Source organism: Grus americana, chromosome 2 (assembly GCF_028858705.1).
Source record: "Grus americana isolate bGruAme1 chromosome 2, bGruAme1.mat, whole genome shotgun sequence".
Lineage (NCBI taxonomy): Eukaryota > Metazoa > Chordata > Aves > Gruiformes > Gruidae > Grus > Grus americana.
Window position 1 is genome coordinate 95,205,730 of NC_072853.1, and position 22,487 is coordinate 95,228,216.

At 39.2% G+C, this 22,487-nt stretch overlaps 1 protein-coding gene across 1 annotated transcript; it reads right to left on the bottom strand.

Annotated features, from left to right (window-relative positions):
* Positions 1–991: 991 nt before the first annotated feature.
* Positions 992–22,357, bottom strand: BLOC1S5 (biogenesis of lysosomal organelles complex 1 subunit 5). The gene is made up of 5 exons (XM_054814907.1): positions 22,166–22,357; positions 20,756–20,838; positions 18,408–18,537; positions 14,071–14,129; positions 992–3,096 (listed from the first exon to the last, which is right to left on the bottom strand). The coding sequence occupies exons 1-5, from the start codon at positions 22,275–22,277 to the stop codon at positions 2,917–2,919; spliced, it is 564 nt and encodes a 187-aa protein (XP_054670882.1). The 5' UTR covers positions 22,278–22,357; the 3' UTR covers positions 992–2,916.
* Positions 22,358–22,487: the final 130 nt, after the last annotated feature.

Sequence of the window (22,487 nt, forward strand, 5' to 3'; positions counted from 1 at the left end):
TTAAAACATAGCAGCTAAAACCAAACCAAACCGTTAAGTATTTCTTCAGTTCCTCAGTTTGTTATTACTCCTAAATAGAGCAGCAGTAGATTTCATGTAGCAGTTCCAAGAAAGATACCAGTTTCTTGCTATGTATTCATTAGAATAGAAAGACTAAGAAAATATTCCAGTGATTACATGACATCCTACAGTTCAGTGTAATAAATAGCACTAATAGGCGAAAAGTTACATGCATAGTCTGGTACAAAGAGGGACTGCAAAACTCACCTGCCATACTAGAAGTTAGCTGAAGTGTTGAGGACACTTTCCAGCTCCTATTGGAATCCAATGCAAACTTTTATTGAGTTCAACAGGAATTAAATAAATTCTCAAGATCTTCAAAACTATGAAATTCTGTCATGTAAATATTGCAAGTATAAGATAAAACACTTCTTTCATTCACCAATGACATAAACCCAACTTTAAACTATTTGTTTTTCTATTTCTCCCATATGGGAGAGACTATTGAATAACAAGAACTTGAATCTTACAAAGAAAGTCCCACCACGCAGCACTATTGTGTCCAGACAGACCATAGTCCCACCTTGCTAAAAAACTGCAGAAGACAGGAATCTTTTTTATCCGTCAGATGTGTTCTGTTTTGAGATAATATTGGAGAAATCAAGTTGGTTTGTTGGGTTTTTTTAAGCATTTGGACAGAAAAAATAAGTTTTCCTGTAAACGCTGACAAGCTGCTTCAAAGACAATTTAACATTTCCAAGTACGTCAAAACCCATATAAAAAAGTGAAAGTTACTGAATGAAATAATTCAGCAGCCAGTCAGTTTTCAGGTAGTCCCCACAATGAAGAAGAGTGGGCCAACAGGCAGATACAGGCTATGAAATGTTTTCAAATGTTATTCAGCATGAAAATACCTCTGTCATTCTAGAAGAGGAACATATTTTCAGAATATTTACATGCTTTCCAAAGAATCAGGAACACACATCCCAGATGATCTTGGAAATACCGCTTTATTTTCCAGTGAATATCCAACTTGCGACACTTGTATCATCGCTTAAGAGCCCTCAAACTGATGAAATACTAAAATCTACAGCTCCAGTGCACAGTTAATTAGATATCTAAATCTTAATAAAAATTATCAGTGCAAAAATAAAAATGAATTCAGTATATAGTTAAATGCATTTTGTTATAAAGGTATTTGGGCTTTGAGCACATATACATCAAATAATCTGGTAAGAGAGAAGCCATTTTCAGTCTGCGCTCAAAACAATCAAAACCATTCCATACTCAATTCCAAAGACAGGCAAGAGCTCTCCTTCTTTTTAAATGAAAGCCTGAGCTTAGTTACAACATCCATCGTGGGTACATAAGCTGAAAAATATCACAGAGGTCACCTTCTATTCAAATAGGGGTTGTTCTAAAAGAGGCTTTCCTATTTTTCATGTGCGCGATACTTTGGAGACATCTACGTTTTTTCCATCCACAACAGAGAATTAACAACATTCCAGCGTGCCCCAGTGTCGGCAAGTCCTCTTTTCAGTCCAGATACATGATGATGATTGATGAAGCTGTTGGGCCGACAGTAGCAGGCAGAGCAGCTTGGCAGGAGTTCAGTGTTATTGAAAGAAATCTCAAATACTTATTCCATCTCCTCTACCTTTAATCACACTATCAACATGCTGCCAGGAACGGAGCCTTGACGCCAAGCCATAAACTTACACAAGCAACCACTGTTGGCATATTACTGTTGCAATACAGGTAAAGGGTAAATTCTGCTTATTTTTACCTGTTTCCATTCTATATTGGACATCAGCTAAATTATGGAAAGAAATTTCCTGTACTAAAGGTTAGCTTGCAGCAAATTTCATTAAGGTACTATGTCTCATTTTGCTTGGTTAATGAACTGATTAAGTTAACTTCTTCAGTTACACTGCTGTTAACTGCAAGTTTTAAATAAAAGAAAGCAATACAGGAGCTTCACATACTCCATAAAAGTAACAGCTAGTAAGAAAGCAGATCAGTGCTATAGGTGTTTTCCCGCTAATCTGCTCATTTGTTACACTGATAAAGTAACAAAAATCTTTCCTCAATTGCTTAATAAAGTTCTGACAAGTTTATCCTAAGTAAATCAACAGCATGTCAAATACTTAAGGTAAATACTGTACTAGCTACAGAGCTAGTAAAAAGACTGATATGCTTCTCAATTACTTTTGAGCTTATTTTGGCTTTGCTTAGAACAGTAAAGCTTAGAAAAAGAGGTCTGAGACATTTACAGGGAGAGAAAAGAAATTGTTATCCAAGCTCATTTAGCCATTTCTGGTAGGAAAACCCATTTAAATCTCAACTCTACTTCATAATACTGAGCATACAACCCAAAAGTTGGAATTACAACTGGATTTAAAACTCTGTTGAGATCTGTCATTGCTGAAGCTTCAAAGTATTCTGTACAACAAGTTGGTTTTCCTGAAATCTACGAATGGAAGTTACAGTTTTCCCAGTGAATTCTCAGCTAACTATGGCTGAAATCTATTACACCTACTTTTTGGGAAAAGGCTGTGGCTGTACACTGGGGTAGTTAGCGTTACATTAGTCTCTGTTTTCCCAAATGACACAATACTCTCTGCAGATGGGAGAAAATTCCAGTTTGCAACTCCCTGAGCTGATGTAGTCACACAATGTAATTTCCAGTTCCACCTTCCAATAAATGAAGAAACACTGGCATTCCACTTGCCCTGAACAAAACACGCAGAGATAGGCACTTAAGTTGAAAGTATGCAAACCTTTTCTTCCCATACTAAACCTGTAGAGGAAATTCTCCTTTTTTCTTCTTTGTTTCAGTTTTCCAAAAGAATCTCAATTTAAGTCAGAAGCAACTGAGTATTGGCACAAACCCAGCATTATTAAAAAGGAAAGGTCTTAAAAAGCAACATATTTGGCCAGTTCCTTCTCCATTTCGGAATACTGCTCTTTGAGGCGCTCCATAGCTTTTCTGTGCTCTTCATCCACCTCTGCTCGTTTGTTTTGTTGTTCTTTCATGAATTCCTCCCAGTAGGCTACACGCTTCTCTTCACGAGCCATCAGCTTGTCTGCCTGAAGCTGACAGAAGGAAAATGAGAAGTTTTAGCAATCATTTCCAGATTAAAACAGAGGGTTTAACGAGATCTACGTAATGTTAGAGTATCAGACAAACAGAGCTTTTACTTCAGGAGAGGAAAGCGAAACTAGCAAGAGAAAATATGAAAAGTTGAAACTAAAGAGAAAAAATCTATTTTTAGAAAGCATAGTCAATCCAAAACAAATGGTAAAATGTCTACGATACTATTAAAGTGATAGCATTAGCAACAACAGCTTTTCTGTGCCACAGTCTGGTGAAAAATAATTTAACAAATAAATGGAAAGACACCTTAAAGTTACCAGCTTGCCTAGTTTGCTTCGGTTAGTTTCTAAAGATCATACTTGTATTATTTGCTCCACTGATTACTGACAACATTAGAAGTACTGTAAGCAGGTGATATAACTCCATATTATCTATTTAAAAGATTTTCTTTTAAAATGAACTTCTGAATTTGGGAACATAGTATTCAGTGGTTTTAGCCTCTTAGTTATGAGAAAAAGCCCGCTCCAATCAGTAAATAGACACTTCGGGTTTTTTGGGTTTTTTTCTTACATTCACACAGAAAGAAGCTGTCTACTGACACAGACTCAGGGAGTCCACTGTTCTGAAAGTAACCAAAGTAGAAATAATTTAAATAAAATGCAGCTAACGTTTGATTAAGTGGTCTTAAAGAACTGACAATCTGCATCTAGTACAGCAAATACAGTCAGCTCTCTAGACTAAAACTTCACTAGAAGCATTACCGTGTCTGAGTTATGAGGAAAACACTAGGCCCACTATATTTAATATTTGTGAGTGCTACACAGAATAAAATTTTAGAGTTATGTATGTCTATTATTTAGGTACATATGCATTACCAGAGATTAAAGGATCCACTTCAACATTCAAGACAGCATTTGAGGTTTTATGTCAAATGCTTCTATGTTTCACAACAAATTACAATGATTAGTAAAACTCCTACAAACTGTCAGCCAATCCTTCAACATAGTGCTCCTCTTAAGATTTGCTACTTTTCCCCTGAATGTCTCATTTGTTGAAACAAAAGTATTTTCTACATTCTTGAATACATTTTTAAAACTAGAAAAAACACACACTTGTATTTTACCACAATGCTTAGGTTCAGCACAGTCATCAGATACTAGTCTTGATGAAAGACCTCTAATACAAAAAGGAAAGAGTGAAACAGAATATACCAACATAGATATTCAATGTTTTGAAACTGGCAGGTAGTGTTTCTGCTTTAGCCAGCTAGCTCTCACTGTGATTAATGTCTTCCTTTCTAAATAAGTTATTTTCCCCCTCATACTTTCATACTGATTGGCTTCTGGTAAGTTGGATTCCTTTCACTCTCTTAACTTGGAAAAAAACCCAAAAAACAACTCAGATTAAAAAAAAAATTAGCTATCTAGAAAGAGAAATCATACACACATCCAATACGCATGTCAAAATGAGATGTCCTTCTGTGGATTGCTTGCATACAGTACTAACAGTCTGGCAACCTTATATTATAGATACTGAAGTCACAATAAATCTAGGCACCTGTTCTTATACTTGCTTCATATTCCAACAAAAGAGAGGATTCATTTTTTTCTTTCCTTTTTTTCTCCTTTTTAATATATCAGCAATGACTATTTTCTATGTGCAGTACATCTGTGTAGTAATAAATACTATCGTACAACTTTAACAGACATCTGGCATTTTTGTCAACTAAAGGCAATGGGAACCCATTTATTTATTCTTCAACACACTCTAGACATTCTTCAAGATCACACATTGTGGGTTAAGATGTTTTTGCCATGCAGCATTCTGTATACCTTGTAACAACATTATTGCAAGATTTTGTTTGCAACAGATGCAATATCAGCTACTGACAAAATACACCATAATAGTTTGACTAGCACGCTACTTCATATTGAACAGGTTTGGAAACTGCCAGTGCATTGCACACTTTTTGACAGGACTACACAGCACCCACCCAAACCACACTTCAGCTAGACTAACCCATGCTCCTCACAACATGAATAGTTTGCAAGGAACATGAAACTCATGTTGCTACTTGCTATTTTCATTTTCCATCGCACCATTTCTACCCAAGGATATAAAATGATTTACCTGGTAAAACAACTCAGGATATTTCTAGAACATGAGATAGCTAAGTTTAGTTTATCTAAAAGCTGTGGTCTAACTCCTTTTCCCAAAAAACCTCTTGTCTTCCCTTGCTTAATCGGTCTGTAGCTTGCTCTGGCACAAGAGAAGTGACATTGTGAAACAAAGGGATATTAGCAGTTAGGCTACGTGCATTGCCTAATCTATGCTTAAATAAAAATTTAAACAATTGAGTACTGAGATGCAATTGCTGTAAGTACTTATTCTTTAAACATATAAATGCAAGCAGCATTCTACTGAAATAGTAACTAATTTTACAGAGTAAGATTTATGTTGGAAATAAAGTAACTCCATATAATTGCAATTTACACCTTTAAGTAACAAGTTGCAGATATGAAAAAATACTTTAAAAACCAGAAAAATAAATTGATATGCTAGAGCAAGCAAATAAGAATGACAAGAAATACCAACCAAAAGATACAAAGGACTTGAATTCTGTTTTCACCCTCCCACCGTGGTAATAATTTGGAAAACCCCATCGTAGAAGCTCAGTGCACACCTTGGGCACTGCAGCTCTCCTTCCTGTAAAACAAAGTCAAACCCAATTCCCAGCAGCACCTTCAGATCATTAACACTGATGGCTGCTGAGTGGGTATGTTTGTGTGTGCGACAGTAGCAAAAATACCAAAGTGGGATTCTTAATGGATACATGCCTTAGGATACAGATCTTTCAACCGAAGAATATGCTGCAGTGTAAATGTGCTCCTTATTAGAAGTTAAAGAATCTACGCAGGAGAGACCTATGAATGCTACAGCTGTGGGATAAGCTTCCATGGGCACTTCAATCTCGTGAGGCATCACAGAACAGTATGAGAGAGAAATCCTGACCAAAGACAGGTTCCTCTTACGCCCACACCCAACTGCAGGACCCAAGCTGCAACAGGCACCATCTCTGGAGCTCAGGTACTGAAAGGCTTCCCTCATCCACGTCTTCTCCGCTGTCTCCTAACAGCTGCCTCTGTGGCGCAGCCTTTTGCTTAGCAGAACATCACTAACAATCTCTTGAGGACCAAGGCTCCCACCCACGCAGGACATCGACACCTACGGCTCCAGCCACCAAAAGATTCAGTTTCTCAGCACAAAAAGATGACTTTCACGCTGCAGCTCTGAAAGTACCCTTCAGGTTTGCCCTATATTGTGCTTTCTTACCACAACAGTCTCCACTCCTACCACATCCTCTTCATATCCAGTGCTATTAACTTCATTGCTTTATTCAATTGAGCATAAAACACAAGAGGAAAAACTAGTGAAATCAAGACACTGCAAAAAAAATAAAATATTGTGCCCTACCTGTAGTTGTAGCTGAAGCATGGCTAGAAAGCATAGAGGTCCATTTAGGTAGATGAAATAATCTCTCGTTAAATATGCTGTTGGCAGTCATGAAAAAGTCTTTAAAATACAAAGTTTTTCAAGATGTATAGACATCTTGGCATGGATTTGTATTAAGTCAAAAGTCACTATCAAAAAGCAAATACTTTCCAAAAGTCAACATAGTTACATATATTAGTGATCTGTAGAGACAATACTGAGTGGTTTTTATACTATCAATTCATAATTTCCAAATGTATAGATTTGCAAAGTGTTTGTTTTCCAGAAAACAATACATGTAGAATTTGATAGTGTGCCTGGCAAATTAATTTCCAGGGTGATTTTGTAAATGTAAGGAAAAGAACATCTTCATTTTAAGATAACGGAATTCAAGATTATTTTCCATTAATTTGTTATTTAGGAAGCTTTCCAATGTTGTATTACATTTATCACTCCTCAAAGTCTGACTACTTACTCTCATAAATCTTTCTGAAGTTTAAAAACAAGTTATAATGAATATAATAACTGTTAGTAATTCACACTCCAGCTTTTGCATGTTCTCAGAAATTTTGCATTCAGGTACGGTTTAACAGCATTCTGAGCAACCTCAAACATGTTACCGTGTCTCAGAGGTTTAGGTTTACAAAAAAATATTCCTAATAGAAAAAATATATTCTAGTGAATTATTGGTCTTCCAAAATTGTAATCCACACATACAAGGTAAAAAAGCCAGCCATATGCAGAGTAGTCCACATTTTACTTAAAAAAAAAAAAAAAAAAAAATCTATTTCATATATCCCAACTCACAAGACAGTCTTGGTATTACAGACCTACGGAATATTCCATGATCAATCTCCACAATTTCCCTAATCTCATGTGTTCCCTGGGCAAGCAAAAAGAGAGAACTGAGAATCTTTTGTTTATGGCATTTACCCTGATGGTGGACACCTATTTCCAGTTCTTTATACATTTAATAATTAATTTCTAGATAACTGATGCCCATAACTGTCCTGAGTATTAAAACAGTTTATTATTCTTACATGCTTTTTAGTCAGTTGTTTCAAAGGAAGACACACCCTTTATCTACTTGGTTATTGTGTAGATTGAAAAGAGTATTATTTTTATATATACATACATATATTTATAAATCTGAATTCATCAAATCAACCACTCATGTCAAATATCTTAAGTTCCAAGTCAAACAATAACACAAAGACCTTCAATAGGTGGGCCCCATGTATATTAAGAGACTAAGAACTTATGCTTAGTTAGGAAGCACTTGTGTCTTATCATAGAACACAAAATTATTATATGTATTCTGAATAAACACATATTCATCTTTCAGGAAGGTAGAAGAATGAGGTTTTCTGAAGTCCAGAAAGCACTTGCAGTAGTAATAAATAACTTCTGCTCTGTTAAAAATCAGTATTTTTTACTGTTATAAAAAAGTAAATAATGCCTGCATGTTTGAAAACGCAGGTACAGTGGCACGAGAAAGTAATCCCTTTTTCCTTAAAAAAAAAAAAAAAAAAATCTATGGAAGAATACTAATTCAGTGTTAATTCTCATTACTTTTAAACTTGTAACTTTGCAAGACCAACTCAACTACATGAAAGATAAATGGAAATAAATTCTGGCCCGTGCACTGTCAGAAAACACATTTAAAATGAAATAAAGATGTACAGAACTCCTAGATTGCTGAAAACCTCTAATTACAAATTTTGGATTGTTGGTAATGATTCAAAACCCAGAAACAAACACCTTGATTTTTAGGTTTCATTCTTTTGTTTCCAGGGCTGCTAACTGGACAAACTGTAACTTGTAAACTAGCAAAATATCACAAAAACCAGCACACATAAACATGAAAATCAGTATACTTTCATAGAACAGCTTTTCAGAGTATAGCCTAATTTTAATTCTACCTTTTGTCATTTCAAATGACTGCTAAAACAAACAAAAATCTGTAAAACAGTCTAAACTTACAAGTAAAAAACCCAAATAAACAAACAAAAGTAACACAGGTTCTTTCTGTCAGACTTGCTTAAGTCTGTCCTCTAAGTCAGACTTAAATTATTAATTAGAAAACAGCACCTAATAAGCCCAGCATAACCATCTCAGACAACCAATAAAGTTCTGCTGTTTTCGTCTTCCAGTCAAGAAGTGTCAATGAAATTGCTTTGGTATTTAATTGCATAAATCATAGAATATCCTGAGTTGGAAGGGACCCATAAGGATCATCGAGTCCAACTCCTGGCTCCACACAGGACCAGCCAAATCAGAGCATATGACTGAGAACATTGTCCAGACGTTTCTTGAACTCAGTCAAGCTTGGTGCTGTGACCACTTCCCTGGGGAGCCTGTTCCAGTGCCCAAACGCCCTCTCGGTGAAGAACCTTTTCCTGATATCCAACCTAAACCTCCTCTGTCACAGTTTCATGCTGTTCCCTTGGGTTCTATCACTGGTCACCAGAGGGAGAAGATCAGCACCTGCCACTTTGCTCCCTCTTGTGAGGAAGCTGTAGGCTGTGATGAGGTCTCCCCTCAGTCTCCTCTTCTCTAGGCTGAACAAACCAGGGGACTTCAGCCTCTCCTCATATGTCTTCCCCTCTAGACCCTTCACCATCTTTGTTGCCCTCCTTTGGACACTCTCCAATAGTTTCATGTCCTTTTCGTACCGTGGTGCCCAAAACCGCACACAGTACTGGAGGTGAGGCCCCACCAGTGCAGTGTACAGTGGGACAATCACTCCCCTAGACCGGCTAGCAGTGCCGTGCTTGATGCACCCCAGGACACGGTTGGCCTTCCTGGCAGCCTGGGCACACTGTTGACTCATGTTCAACTTGCTGTCGACCAGGACCCCCAAGTCCCTTTCAGCATGGCTGGTCTCCAGCATCTCATCACCCAGTCTGTATGTATAGCCAGGGTTGCCCCTTCCCAGGTGCAGAATCCGGCACTTGCCCTTGTTAAACCTCATGCGGTTGGTGATTGCCCAGTTCTCCAATCTGTCCAGATCTCTCTGCAAGGCCTCTCCACCCTCGATGGAATCAACAGCTCCTCCCAATTCGGTGTCTACTGCAAACTTGCTCACACCACCTTCTAGTCCTACATCCAAGTCATTTATGAAAACATTAAAAAGAACTGGCCCTAAAATGGAGCCCTGGGGAACCCCACTAGTGACTGGCCGCCAGCCTGATGTAACCCCATTTACCATAACTCTTTGGGCTTGACCCGTCAGCCAGTTGCTCACCCATTGCACTAGGTTTTTGTCCAACTGTATGCTAGACATTTTGTCCAGAAGGATACCGTGAGAGACAGTATCAAAAGCTTTACTGAAGTCTAAAATAATGACATCAACTGGCTCGCCTTGGTCAACCAGATGGGTGACCATGTCGTAAAAGGAAACTAAGTTTGTTAAACAGGCCCTTCCTCTCACGAACCCATGTTGGCTGTGACCAATGACTGCGTTGTCCTTCAGGTGTTATTCGATAACTCCCAGCATAATTTTCTCCGTGATTTTACCAGGCACTGAAGTGAGACTGACAGGCCTGTAATTCCCAGGGTCTTCTTTCTTGCCCTTCTTGAAGATTGGAACAATGTTTGCCAGCTTCCAGTCAACTGGGACCCCTCCAGATTCCCAAGACCCTTGAAAAGTAATTGAGAGAGGTCTCACAATGACATCAGCCGGCTCTCTGAGCACCCTGGGATGAATCCCACCGGGCCCCATGAACTTGTATGCATCCAGGTGGAGCAGCAATTCCTGCACAAGTTTGGGGTCAGCTGGGAGTTTATCATTACCGCAGTCACGGTCCCCCAACTTGGGGCAACTGGGGTCCCAGAGCCCATCATCGGTGTTGAAGACAGAGGTGAAGAAGGCATTAAACGTCTCTGCTTTGTCTATGTCCCTGTTTGTAATGTGACCATTCTCATCAAGTAACGAGCCAATATTCTCTCTGGTCCTCCTTTTGTTATTAACCTACTTAAAAAAACCCCTTTTTATTGTCCCCCACAGTACTGGCCAGCTTCAACTCTAACTGAGCTTTGGCCACGCGAATTTTCTTCCCACAAAGGTGAGCAGCATCCCTATAGTCCTCCCTCGTTGCCTGACCCTGCTTCCAGCAGGCATACACTTTCTTTTTCCGCCTAAAGAAATATACCAGTGCATGATAAGAAGACAGAAGCCAATACTATGATACCACGCTCAGGCTTCAGAACGACATGTTTTGTTCTTAGGTAAAACTTCATGATCTTTGTAACATGGGAAAATTGCTATATGAACTAAAGCATGCAGACAGGTGTACCTGAGCCAAGAGGAAGCCTTAGGTAATTCATGATACTGTATGGTATTGGTACAATATTTAGCCAGGAACCAAAAAAAGAGAGTCTCAATAATTAGCTATAAATTGCAATGTTTTAAGCATTAGACAATCCAACATTTCCTTCTGTGCTGTAGATTTCTATCTGAACCAAAAGATCATTTAACTACCAGCAACAATACATTATGCTTTAGGCTTTTACTGTCTATGTTACTGACTGGCACTTACTATTATCTACTGCACAGGAAAAAAACAAAGAAACAAACAAACAAAAGATTTTTACCCCACCTGAAAAGATCTATAAGGTAGTACAAATGGTATTTCTCCATGGCTATTACTTTAACAAAATTTGGATAGATTTTTTATTTACTCAGATAATCATCTCCTCACCCCGAAACACTCTTAGAACTCCAGCTCTATCCTCCTCTACAGTTTCCAGCTCCAGACCATGCCGATACAGCTTTGTCCTGATATTGATGCTGGTTATTCATTCTTTCAGCAATTCCTCCTCTCCAAACAGTATTTCAGCGGTTCTTCTAGCAGTCACTTCCTTCAGTCACCCAACAGCACATAAGCCACAGCAAGCTGTTAAACTTCACTTTTCACACGTAACCTCAATACTTGTCCTCAATTTCTGTCTTTCAGTATAGCTTTATAAATACAAGGGTTTGGGAAACTCAAACTAAGCTTAGAATCTGTTCTATGTTTGTAACAATGCCTACTACTTTTATGAGTGATTTTTTGTATAAGATATTTAGACATCACTAAATTTGGAAGATTTTCAGCTTTCATGTTGATATAAAAAGTTGCAAATAATTTTGAGCTAAAGTTTCAGAGTTTGCTTTAGATACAAACCAAAGCTTGTCTAAATTACAAACATAGTTGCTGCCTTATTAATTCCTGTTCTGGGAATTCCCTTTGGTGTGTTAGAAAATTTACATATTTTGGCAGTGACATCTTTCATATTTCTTTTATTTGAACACCTAAGTTCACACATTAGTTATCTGGAAAAAAATCTAATCTGATTATAAAAACATTTTTCACTCAATAGTGCATACTGCTTGAACTTGAAAGATAGTAAAGCCTTTCGTATACAGTACTGACTCATAGGAGTTAGTTGTATTTATTTCTATCCTTGTTCTACTGTCACTGGTTATGGAAAAAATTAACATTTGTAAAAACATCAAGTTTTTCAGTAAAGTTTGTTTTTTCTATTACTTGGGCTACTTTTGATGAAAGTAAAAAAACCCCAAAAAACAGCAACCAAAAAACCACATCAAAAAAACCCCAAGCCAAAAAACCTATCATTTGAGGGAGAGACAGGCTTTGAGAAATGTTACCATACTAGTTCATGCTACAAGCAGTTAAGAGGTAAGACCATAACGTGAAGTGTAGTGTAGTGGGTAGCTTCCAGTATAAGCCTGTACCCTTCTACCTAAAAATACTTAAGATGGAAAAAAAAACACAAAACAAAACAAAAAAACCCGCAAAAAACCACCTCACAACCCCCCCCCAAAACCCCCAAAAAACCCAGAGTGTACAAAAACAGGTTTACAAAATTTCTTGAAGTCTTCTCTAGTTTGTCCCACAAGCTTAAAGCAATCCACAGCTTGAACTACTAACCAAATATTACTGATCTGGATGGGAAGACTACTCAACAAGACAGGGAATTCCATGAATGCTTCTTTCAACGACACTCCTGTAATCACAAATTACTTTACACTCTAACTGAGAATGTGGTAGGGACAACATAATTTCCCTTTTGTTACTTGGCTGATACCAGTAGCTGGAAGGAATGGCAAAAGATTATTACTAAATAACCTTAAAATTAATTCTATTCAGCAGAAATGGCATTAATTTCACAGAGGGCTGCTAACACTAATCACTTGACACTAAATCTTACCAAAACCCTGTTATTTTTTCAGAACACATGATTAAGAAAGAAAAAGAAACAGAATTTCTCTTCAAGTAGCTGAACTACAGTGACACCTTTTATCTGTAAGTTTAAAAAGTTACCTACCTGTTACTACTCACATTTTAGAAGTTTCAAGGCAAAAAGTCTTACTACACAAGCTTAAAGAAACATTAAAAATCCTGAATAGCTATTAGAATTGCTCCACTGCACATAAAAATTGAGTGGAAATACACAGCTAATATTTTAAAAAAGAATAGTTACCATTCTTTTTAAGTGACTGCTCATTTTATGTTATAATTTTTTTTATTAAAGTTTTGCTTCAAACAAACAGTAGCAGAACTAGAAGAATTTCCTCCTTAAGCTCTCTACCAATATCTACACTAGTGTTAGACACAAGTAAACTTTGCCAGGGTTCAGCAGTGTGCTGTTCGCACAGTACCAGTATTCAACTGCAACTGGACTGCCCATCTTCATCGATTACAAAAAGGAAAGAAAAACACAACTATCAGCTTACATAAATCAATGCGCTGCCTGTTTTGCATGATGGCCACAGAAATGTCTTCAGTTTTTCTGAACTAAATTATTATAAATAACATTTTGCAAGTAAAAAGATAACACTGGAACACAATCATGAAGGAGTAATGGGAAAACATGAATCTAATTTCTTGTATAATTTTCCAAATTTTAGATTCAGAGCACATGTATTTAAAATGAGCGAAGTGTAGCCAACTGAAAAGATTCCAATGATTCGCATGTTCCTATAATATAGCCCTTCATTAAATAACCTATCCACAAGAGAAAAACACACTTCCTTTTCAACAAGCAATATATATAATATGGTCAATGTTCTCAGCTAACTAGGAAAGATTTACATTTCCATTCTGGTAGGTTAGTAGGTGTTTTTTGTTCCACGGAAAATAATTTTTTTTAATATTTAAGCTTTCACTGTATGTGACAAATATTATAGTCTGAGCTAGGAGGGAAAATAAAGCAAAGGAAATAATTAAAAAAAAAATAGTTTCCATGCACCAGGAGATTGTAGGAAGAGCTAGTGATCCATTAATTTTGCAGTCCTAGAACATATATGCCACTGCAGTTTGTATAAGTGCAGAAATCACCCCAAAAGACGTTTTACTGCAATTATATAATGTATAGAAAAATATGTACTATACTGAGGGCATGTAGACTTGCTGTAGAAGCAACAAGACTCTTACTTAGGTCACATTATAAAAATCTATCCATCCATCCTTTACCTTCCTCTCTTCATGTTCCCTCTCTTGGACTCTACGGATCATATCGTTGGCAGCTTGCACTGAAATAACAAATTGCAGTAGATCAGTCTGCTGTTCTAAATGAAAGAGAAACTCGTCTGAAAGGGGTAAGACATGAGGCTGTTGCAAGTCAAAGATTATATTCCATTGTGTCACTTAACTCTGCATGAAAAAAAGATGTCAGTACTTGCAGAAAATGCTTTACACTGATAACTGTATATAGGCATATCACTGAGTTCACCCTTGTGCGTTCTAGAAGCCAAAAAGAAAAAAGACAGCTTGGGCCTTTTGTGCCTATACTCCTTAGTGTTGCTGATGAGCTAGAGTGCACTACTCAGCGCCTCAGAAGACATAAAAAAACCCTCTCAAGTCAGTAAGTACACACTGGTGGGCAAGCTCTATGTTTCAGTTGTAGGTTCACTGGTGGTTTTTTTTCCCTGCTGGAGCCAGCCTCTTCTCTTGTGAGACTAAGCCTAGGAAAATTTCTCAATGGAAATATGAGCAGTATTCCTAAAAGTTTTTTTCCCCTTAACTTATTTAACAATTAATGCAGAACTAAATAAACTAATTTCTCCAAAGCAGTCATTTCTCCCACTAACACATCCTAGTATTGATAAAATACCTTACTTATTTATCATCCTCTTAAAGCTGGTGACTTCTGATACCAGGAGGCAGGCTCCTGCCCCCTGAGGACTTCCACTTAGAGAAGAGGTTCACTGCCCTAGTAGCTGATGAGGATCTGGAAGCACCATGAATTGGAGCATCTGGTGGCTGAGCCTCAGCCACTCATGACCATTAGAAGACAGTGGCAAGTGACAGTTGTAGCAGGCTCCCTACAGCAGGGGATGGAGGCTCCCCGCCTGTCGATATGTTTTGTCATCTAGGGAGGTTTGCTGCTTGCCAAGAGCTCAATTTGGGATGTTCTAGAGAAGCTACTGAGGCTCAGACTATTACCCCTGCTGCTCTTCCATGTAGACACCAGTGGTACTGCAGAGGTGACCTGAAAAATATCAGGAATGATTACAGGGATCTGGGGACAGTGGTCAAAGGCATGGGGGTCCGGGTAATGTTCTCCTCAACCTTCCTGGTGAGGAAGGCTCGATGGATTTTTGGGGGTAACAGCTGGTTGCACAGTTGGTGTTGGCAGCAGGGTTTCAGTTTCTACAACCATGAGAGCCATTCTAAGCATCAACAGCTGCTTGGAAGAGATGAGATCCAGCTGACTAAACAGGGAAAAAGTACCTTTGCCAACAGGTTGGCCAACCTGGTAGGGACAGCTTTAGACTAGGAATGACAGGTAAGGGCGTAATTCCTCAAAAAAACCCCAAAGTAAGGAAGTTGGGATTAGGTTGGCAAACCAAAGGTCTGGGATGATAGTACCAGAAGGGATGTAGCACCCTTTTTAAGGATCACCCCCTCCAAGCTCAAGAAAGGTCCATGCCAACAAGTAGGAAATCAAGCAAAGGCAGCAGGAGGCCTGCACGGATAAGCAAGAAGCTCCTAACTGAATTCAGACTTCAAAAGAAAGTGTGTAAGAGATGGAAGCAGGGGCAGGTGACCCAGGAGGAATATAGACTTGCTGTCTGATTGTGCAGAGACAGAGTTAGAAAAGTCAAGGCTGATCTGGAGTTGAATCTGACGAGGGATGCAAAGGGCAGCAAGAAAGGATTCTACAAGTACATAAACATCAAAAGGAAAACTAGGGAAAATGCAGGCCCTCTGCTGAATGGGGCAGTGGAGCTGGTGACAAAGAACACAGAAAAGGCCAAGGTACTCAATGCCTTCTTTGCCTTAGTCTTTACCACAAAAATCAGCTTTCAAGAGTCCCAGGCCACTGAGACCAGAGAGAAAGTCTGGAGCAAAGACAACATACCCTTGATGGAAGAGGACCAGGTTAGGGAGCACTTAAACAAACTGGAAATACGTTAAGTCCATGGGACCTGACGGATTGTGTCCACAAGTGCTGAGGGAGCTGGCTGATGTCACTGTGAGGCCACTCTCTCTTTGAAAGGTTACTGCGACTGGTAAAAGTTCCTGAAGACTGGACTCCTATCTTCAAGAAGGGCAAGAAGGAAGATCCTAAGAACTACTGGCCAGTCAGCCTACCTCAATCCTGGGAAAGGTGATGGAAAAAGTCCTCCTGGAAGCATTTCCAAACACATGAAGGGGAAGGTGGTCATTGGGAGTAGTCAGCATGAATTTACAAACAGGAAATGATCCTTAACTGACCTGACAGACTTCTACAATGCAGTGACCAGTTGGCAGATGATGGGAAAGCAGGCAATGTTGTTTACCTCAGCTCCAGTAAGGCTTTTGATGCTGTCTCCCATAACATCCTCATAGACAAGCTAACAAAGTATGGGTCAGATAAGTGGACAGTGAGGTGGATTGAAAACCGGCTGAACAGCCAAGTCTAGAGTCTGTGATCAGCAGCACAAAGTCAAGTTGGAGGCATGTCACTAGTGGTTTTGAGGGCAGCACTGTGGCCGATACTGTTTAACATCTTTATCAGTGACCTAGATGCTGGACCAGAGCACACCTTCAAGTTTGCTGATGATACAAAACCAGGAGGAGCGGCTGACAGATTGTATGGTTGTGCTGCCATTCAGGGGGATCTTAAGCAACTGGAGAACTGGGCCAAGAGGAGTCTCAGAATGTTCAACACAGGAAAACGACAAGTCCTGCATCTGGGGAGGAATAACCCCAGGCGTCAATACACACTGAGCACCAACAACACAGCCTTGCAGCAAAAAAACAAAGGCCAACAGCATCCTGCGGCTGCATTAGAAAAAGCATTGACAACAGGTCAAGAGAGGTGATTCCTTCTCTCTGCTCAGTGCTGGTGCAGCCACGCCCATGGTAGTGTGTCCACTTCTGGGCTCCCCAGTAAACAAAAGAGATGGACTGGCAAGTCCAGCACATGGCCACAAACATGGTTAAGGAACTGGAGCATCTTTCATATGAAGAGAGGCTGAGAGAGCTGGGACTGTTCAGCCTGGAGAAAAGGCAGCCCAGGGGGACATGGACATTCACATTCATCAATGTGAATAAATATCTGATTGAAGGTAATGAAGATGAGGGAGCCAGACTCTTCTCTATAGTGCTCACTGACAGGACAAGAGGCAGTGGTCACAAACTGAAACACATGAGACTGCATCTGAACACTATTTTCCTGTGAGGGTGGTCAAACACTGGCACAGGTTGCCCAGTGGAGATATTCAAAACCCAACTGGACACAGCTGTGGGCAACTGGCTGTAGCAGCCCCTGCTTGAGCAGGGAGGTTGGACAAAATGACCTCCAGAGGTCCCTTCCCACCTCGACCATTCTGTGATTCTATTACTAACAATGTATTGCACAGTTGACCATTAGAAAGTCCGGGAGTAATATCAAAGGTTCACTCCATTTAGAAGGTATTAAAACATATGCCTTATTTGCATGACTAAACTTTAAGTTTCAAATATTATCCTGCAATCCTTTTGTGTGTATAGCATCACCTATCATTTGTTATTATTTATATGGCATCCGCCATAACCAAAAATTAAATATATGAAATGAAATGCTTACACAACATGCTATACATAAAATGTAACAAACCCCACAGTGGCATGTTTCAACTGCATAAATTCAGCAGCTAAAGCTATATAGCCAAATTCCCTTGAAATATCTTTTTGATAAGCTATCCTTCTGCATGAGTAAGGAAAAAAAAAGATACTGAAAAATTAGTACAACAAATTTTAAACTTTCTTTTAAAATCTGAGCAATAAAAAAACATATTAGATGGTTATAACTATGAAACTAGGATTAGCATACAAAAATTATTACTACTACCCTATTTGTGACTAAATACAATAATAATAGCAGCATATTTCATAGCTATACACCAACAAGTTTTGTTTTAAATCGCAGGGGACAGTATTATGCTCTCCTGCGAGAAAATTAAAAAACTTGAAGATCATACCACAGCATCCTTGCAACAAAACAGCAAATGGAAATTTTGTCCGTGGCTTTAGCAACAGGATAGTGCTCCATGTTGGCTAAGTGAGCTGTAAAAGAATGACCTAAAATAGCTTCTACTTCAGTCAACAAAGAGCTTTAATGTAACCTTAGCAAGAGCTGTGATGGCTGGGCCAATAAATAGCAAATAAACAGTCCCTGATGTTTCCCTTTTAAAACTTCACAGAAATGAAAACAAAGCATATAAATGGTAGAACATTTATCAAAGGATGGTAATTTTCCCACAAATCATATCTGGAATCTAAACTATTTAAATTATTCATCAAAATGATGCAACAAGGGAAATAAGAAGCAATGTGCTTACATCTCTTGAATGCTTCACTCAAATTGCCACGCATTGCCTGCTCACACTTAGGAAGAACGTGTTCATTCGTTTCAAAGATTGTGTTCTTTAGATTTTCAAGTACTCGTAGTTCTCGGAGGCCACGTTTTTCCTGCCAGAAGAATTGAAAAAGGGTGAGGGGCTAAAAAGGAATTCCACTTTCTAAAATAAGATGATTTCCTAGCTGATAAACTAATAGCTTTATCTCATAGACTATACCATTTTCTATTAAAGTGTTACTCTAATTATTTAGCACAATTGATAAAATTAGTTTTGTGGAAAAAAAAAAAAGCAATGTTCCATTCTTCACACTAAAATACAGGAATACTTTGAATGACACTTTCTGGCCCTTGTGAGAAAAGTTAGTATTTACTAATGAACACATTGTGTGGAAAAATGCGCTGTTTTGTATAGATAATTTACAGCATATCAAAAACGACAGAGGGAAACAGAACTTGAAAACATTGTAACTCAGCTGTTGCAGAGAAATAACACAGCAGTGATTTTGCTTGCTTGATGTCTGACCCTCCAGATTTAGCATGGTTCAAGGTTAAAACAATATAAGTAAAATTGTTTTTACTGAAGTAAAGCAATGAAGTAAAGACTAAAAAAATAACACAGCTGACTAAAGAGGCAGCCCTTCTTCTGACTCACTGCTGATCATGATTAATTACAAGAACAAGCTCTTGCCTTATTGTTTACATTTTAAAAAAAATAATCCATTTTTCTGAAGCTTCAGAGTGGAAGTAGTGCCGTATTTCACCTGCACTTTCCTTTAGACAATGAAAAGGATTCTGAAATCTGCTCCAGGCTGCTGCCTGCTCCCTTCCCTGTTTTCCCCCTCTTCAGAGTTATGAGTGGACTTGCACACAACCATTCCTGTACTGAAAGCTGCTAATCATAAAGCAATTCTAGATAATAAAAAAATACTGCATCACATGAAGTGGGCAATTGGATCACCATACCCATTTTAAAACTTCAGAAATAGAGGCACAGACAAGTAAAGTCACTTGATTAAATAGGTTCCAGACTTCCTGAATGCAAACCTACATTCTTTACACCCTAGATGCTAATCATTGAAAGCAGCAGCTTATGTCCTACTACAACCAAAAAATATCTGATATCTCAAAGTTAGAAACAAGTGTAATCTTTGGAAGAAATTCTAAGTTGCAAAAATGTAAATAATCCTGTTTTGTTATTTTTGCCTTAAAAATATAAACCAGAAAATAAATTGCCAGAAAACATCTAAGAAAATATGAAATTTGTAAATAGAACGAGACTTCGGGTGCAATGACAGATATATATGAATTATAAAGATATGAGTTACAATTTTGTAATAGAGTTTAAAATCTTCCCTCCTATGAAAAGGTATGTAAAAATATTTATTGTATCCTATAACTTATTTGGGGAAGGCAAAGAAAATAAATCATTCCTTATGACTCTGAAGCCCATACGATACAGATCTGATGAGAGTCTAGTTCACATACTTAATTTGCTAAACCAGTATAGAGACAAATTAGACCTGCTTGAAATATTAGCTACAATGTTGGGCGGGGGGAAGACATTTCAGTGTCATTTTTTTTAAAAAAAATCAGCTCTGCACACTAGAAGTTTGAAGTATAACTGTATTTTCAGGATTAATTTTAAGATTTTAAATTCCATATTCTGTAAGAATAAAAATCTACTCAGAAATAGCTTTTGTTGACACAAGATTCTACTTTTCTAAACTTTTGCTGCCATCTTGTGGAAACCGTATTACACTTTCCAAGCAAAGTTGTATATAAACACTTTTACACCTTCAGCACTTTAGCCTTATTTGCAGCCAATCAGGTAACATTCATTCTATTTTTAATGATTTTTCTTACTTTCTATAAAGCATTGTTCTTCTCTTCCATTAATATTACTTTCTTTCATGGAATAAAAATTAAAGCAAAATTAAATTACAACTGTGCTAGCTGAATCCAGCTGAGGCACAAAGCAGTTTCTTAATCAGATGTAAACCTGTACTGGCCAACAATATTTTCCTTGAACCAACTACACTTCTCCAAGCTGTTAGGACTACATCATTCTACATCAATATTTCTGTCAGTCTTTTGCAGGAAAAATATTTATGCCCCTTTCAAAACTGTTTAAATAAAAAGACCTAGGTTACTGCCTTGTTTACTAAAGATGCAGACATATACTATAGGTGTGTTACTTTGGGCAAGAAATAAACGTCAACTCTTTCTGAAGAAATTTAGATACATATTATAACCTCTAAAAAGATGCTAAAACTGTTCAAAATCTCAGACTCTGAAGATTACAGCACCCAGTAAGATAAAAATACTTACTTCAAATTCTTTAACAAAGTAACGTATTTCTCCCTGAATTACCGGTCTGTGATCCAGTAGTCTTGAATAGATTTCCCCAACATCTAGAAGATTAATGAAAGTCAAGATTTTTAGTTTTTCCTCTCACACTCCATACTGGGCTACACAACACAAGACAGCACATCATTCTTCAATGCAAGAGGCACTACTGCTCACTAAAGACACACAAAAATCAAAAGAGTACCAGAATAACATTCGTAGGCTATCCTATCTATTCATCAAACCACCAATTTAGATTAAATGCAATGAATTAGTATTCTAGGTGCCACAGACACTTTTCTGTGACGGTGAACGTTCCCCTCTCTCTCTCAGCACCCTCTGTTTCAATGCTCCTCAGCACAGGTTCCATATCTGACTATTAACAGTGGCAAAAATTTGATGCAGAGCAGAACAAAAGCCTGCAGCTCAACAGAGGTTCGCAGCTTAAAATATGGGAGTTTTCTGCAGCAAAAGACAAGAAAAATCACTACAAAGGAAGCCTGTTAGCATTTTCTTGTATTCCAGGGTGAAAGAGTTGAAACTTACTCTTGAAGAAAAGTATTTAAAACATAAGCGTGCATGAGAAATCAGCTTGTCTATCATACAGAAAAAAAGCCCATTAAATTTAAAAGCACTCTGATGGCACAGAATTTAAAGACTATTTCAAGAAATATATGCTGTAGTTCCAACAAGCACTTTAAACTGACACTGAACTGGCACTGCCATCTAAAGCAACAGTCCTGCTTTTTCTCCTGCCCCCAGCTGCTTATTCCTACCTGGTGGCTCTTCCCTCTCTACTGTATCCGCAAGGATTTGTTCAACAACTTGAATCCCGCCTCATTCAAAAATAGCGCAGAACGATTATTTCAAATTTGGGGAATAACACGGTTACAGTAAATAAGGCACAGGCTAAACCACTTCCAAGTTCAAACGCTTCTGTGTACAGACGAGCTATGACAAAACACGGGTGCTTGGGTGAACCAGACAAAAGGAAGAGCTTCCCGGGCAAACGAATGCCAATGGCAGACTCAGCTTCCCCAAATAAAGCCACGCAGCTACCCGAGTTTCAAGCTCCAAGAGACGAAAGCCAGTAAAGCTTCCTTGATGCCCAACTCCAAGCCTCAGAGCGTTCCACGGCACCGCAGAGGGCTGGGAAGCGGCTGACACGGTCAACACTCTCCTCCTCCGCAGTGACACTCCGCCCCGCTCAAGGGACGCGCTTCCCCCCAGGCCCGGCAGCCCAGGCCGGGCCAGGCCGTACGCGCCCCCCCTTAACGGCCCGCACCCCCTCAGCAGCCCAGCCCCCCACCCGCCCCGCCCGTCTGCGCCGTGCACGGCGGGCTCGGCCACCACGGGGACCCAGTACCGACTTAGGCCCGTCCCGCTCCTTACCCTTTATGATGGGCTGAATCGGGGACCCGGCCGCCAGCACTTCTCGCTTCCTGTCGCCGGGCAGCGAGGCCGCCCCGCTCCGGCTGGGGGACGTGGGGCCACCACCGCTCATGGCGCTCGGCGCCCGGCGGGCAGCCCGGCCTTTCCCTACCTTTCCCCGCCCGCTGAACTTCCGCCTCGCCCCGGTGCCTCGGTGTGAGGTCATCGCCGCGCGCCGGCCGTTGCTGCGGTAACAGCGGCGGTCGCGCCTGCCCTGGCCTCCTGCTGCCGCCCCCGGCCGCTGCGGGCACCGGCCTCCTCCGGCGGCGCCCGCTGATCCCCG

What these genes read in the sequence shown, in the direction of transcription:
- BLOC1S5 (XM_054814907.1), bottom strand. Translation starts at nt 22,277, where the DNA reads ATGAGCGGTGGTGGCCCCACGTCCCCCAGCCGGAGCGGGGCGGCCTCG. An exon ending in ACTTTGTTAAAGAATTTGAA is followed by an intron (nt 18,538 to 20,755) that starts GTAAGTATTTTT and finishes TTCTTCTGGCAG; the next exon opens with GAAAAACGTGGCCTCCGAGA. An exon ending in GAGTGAAGCATTCAAGAGAT is followed by an intron (nt 14,130 to 18,407) that starts GTAAGCACATTG and finishes TTGTTATTTCAG; the next exon opens with TGCAAGCTGCCAACGATATG.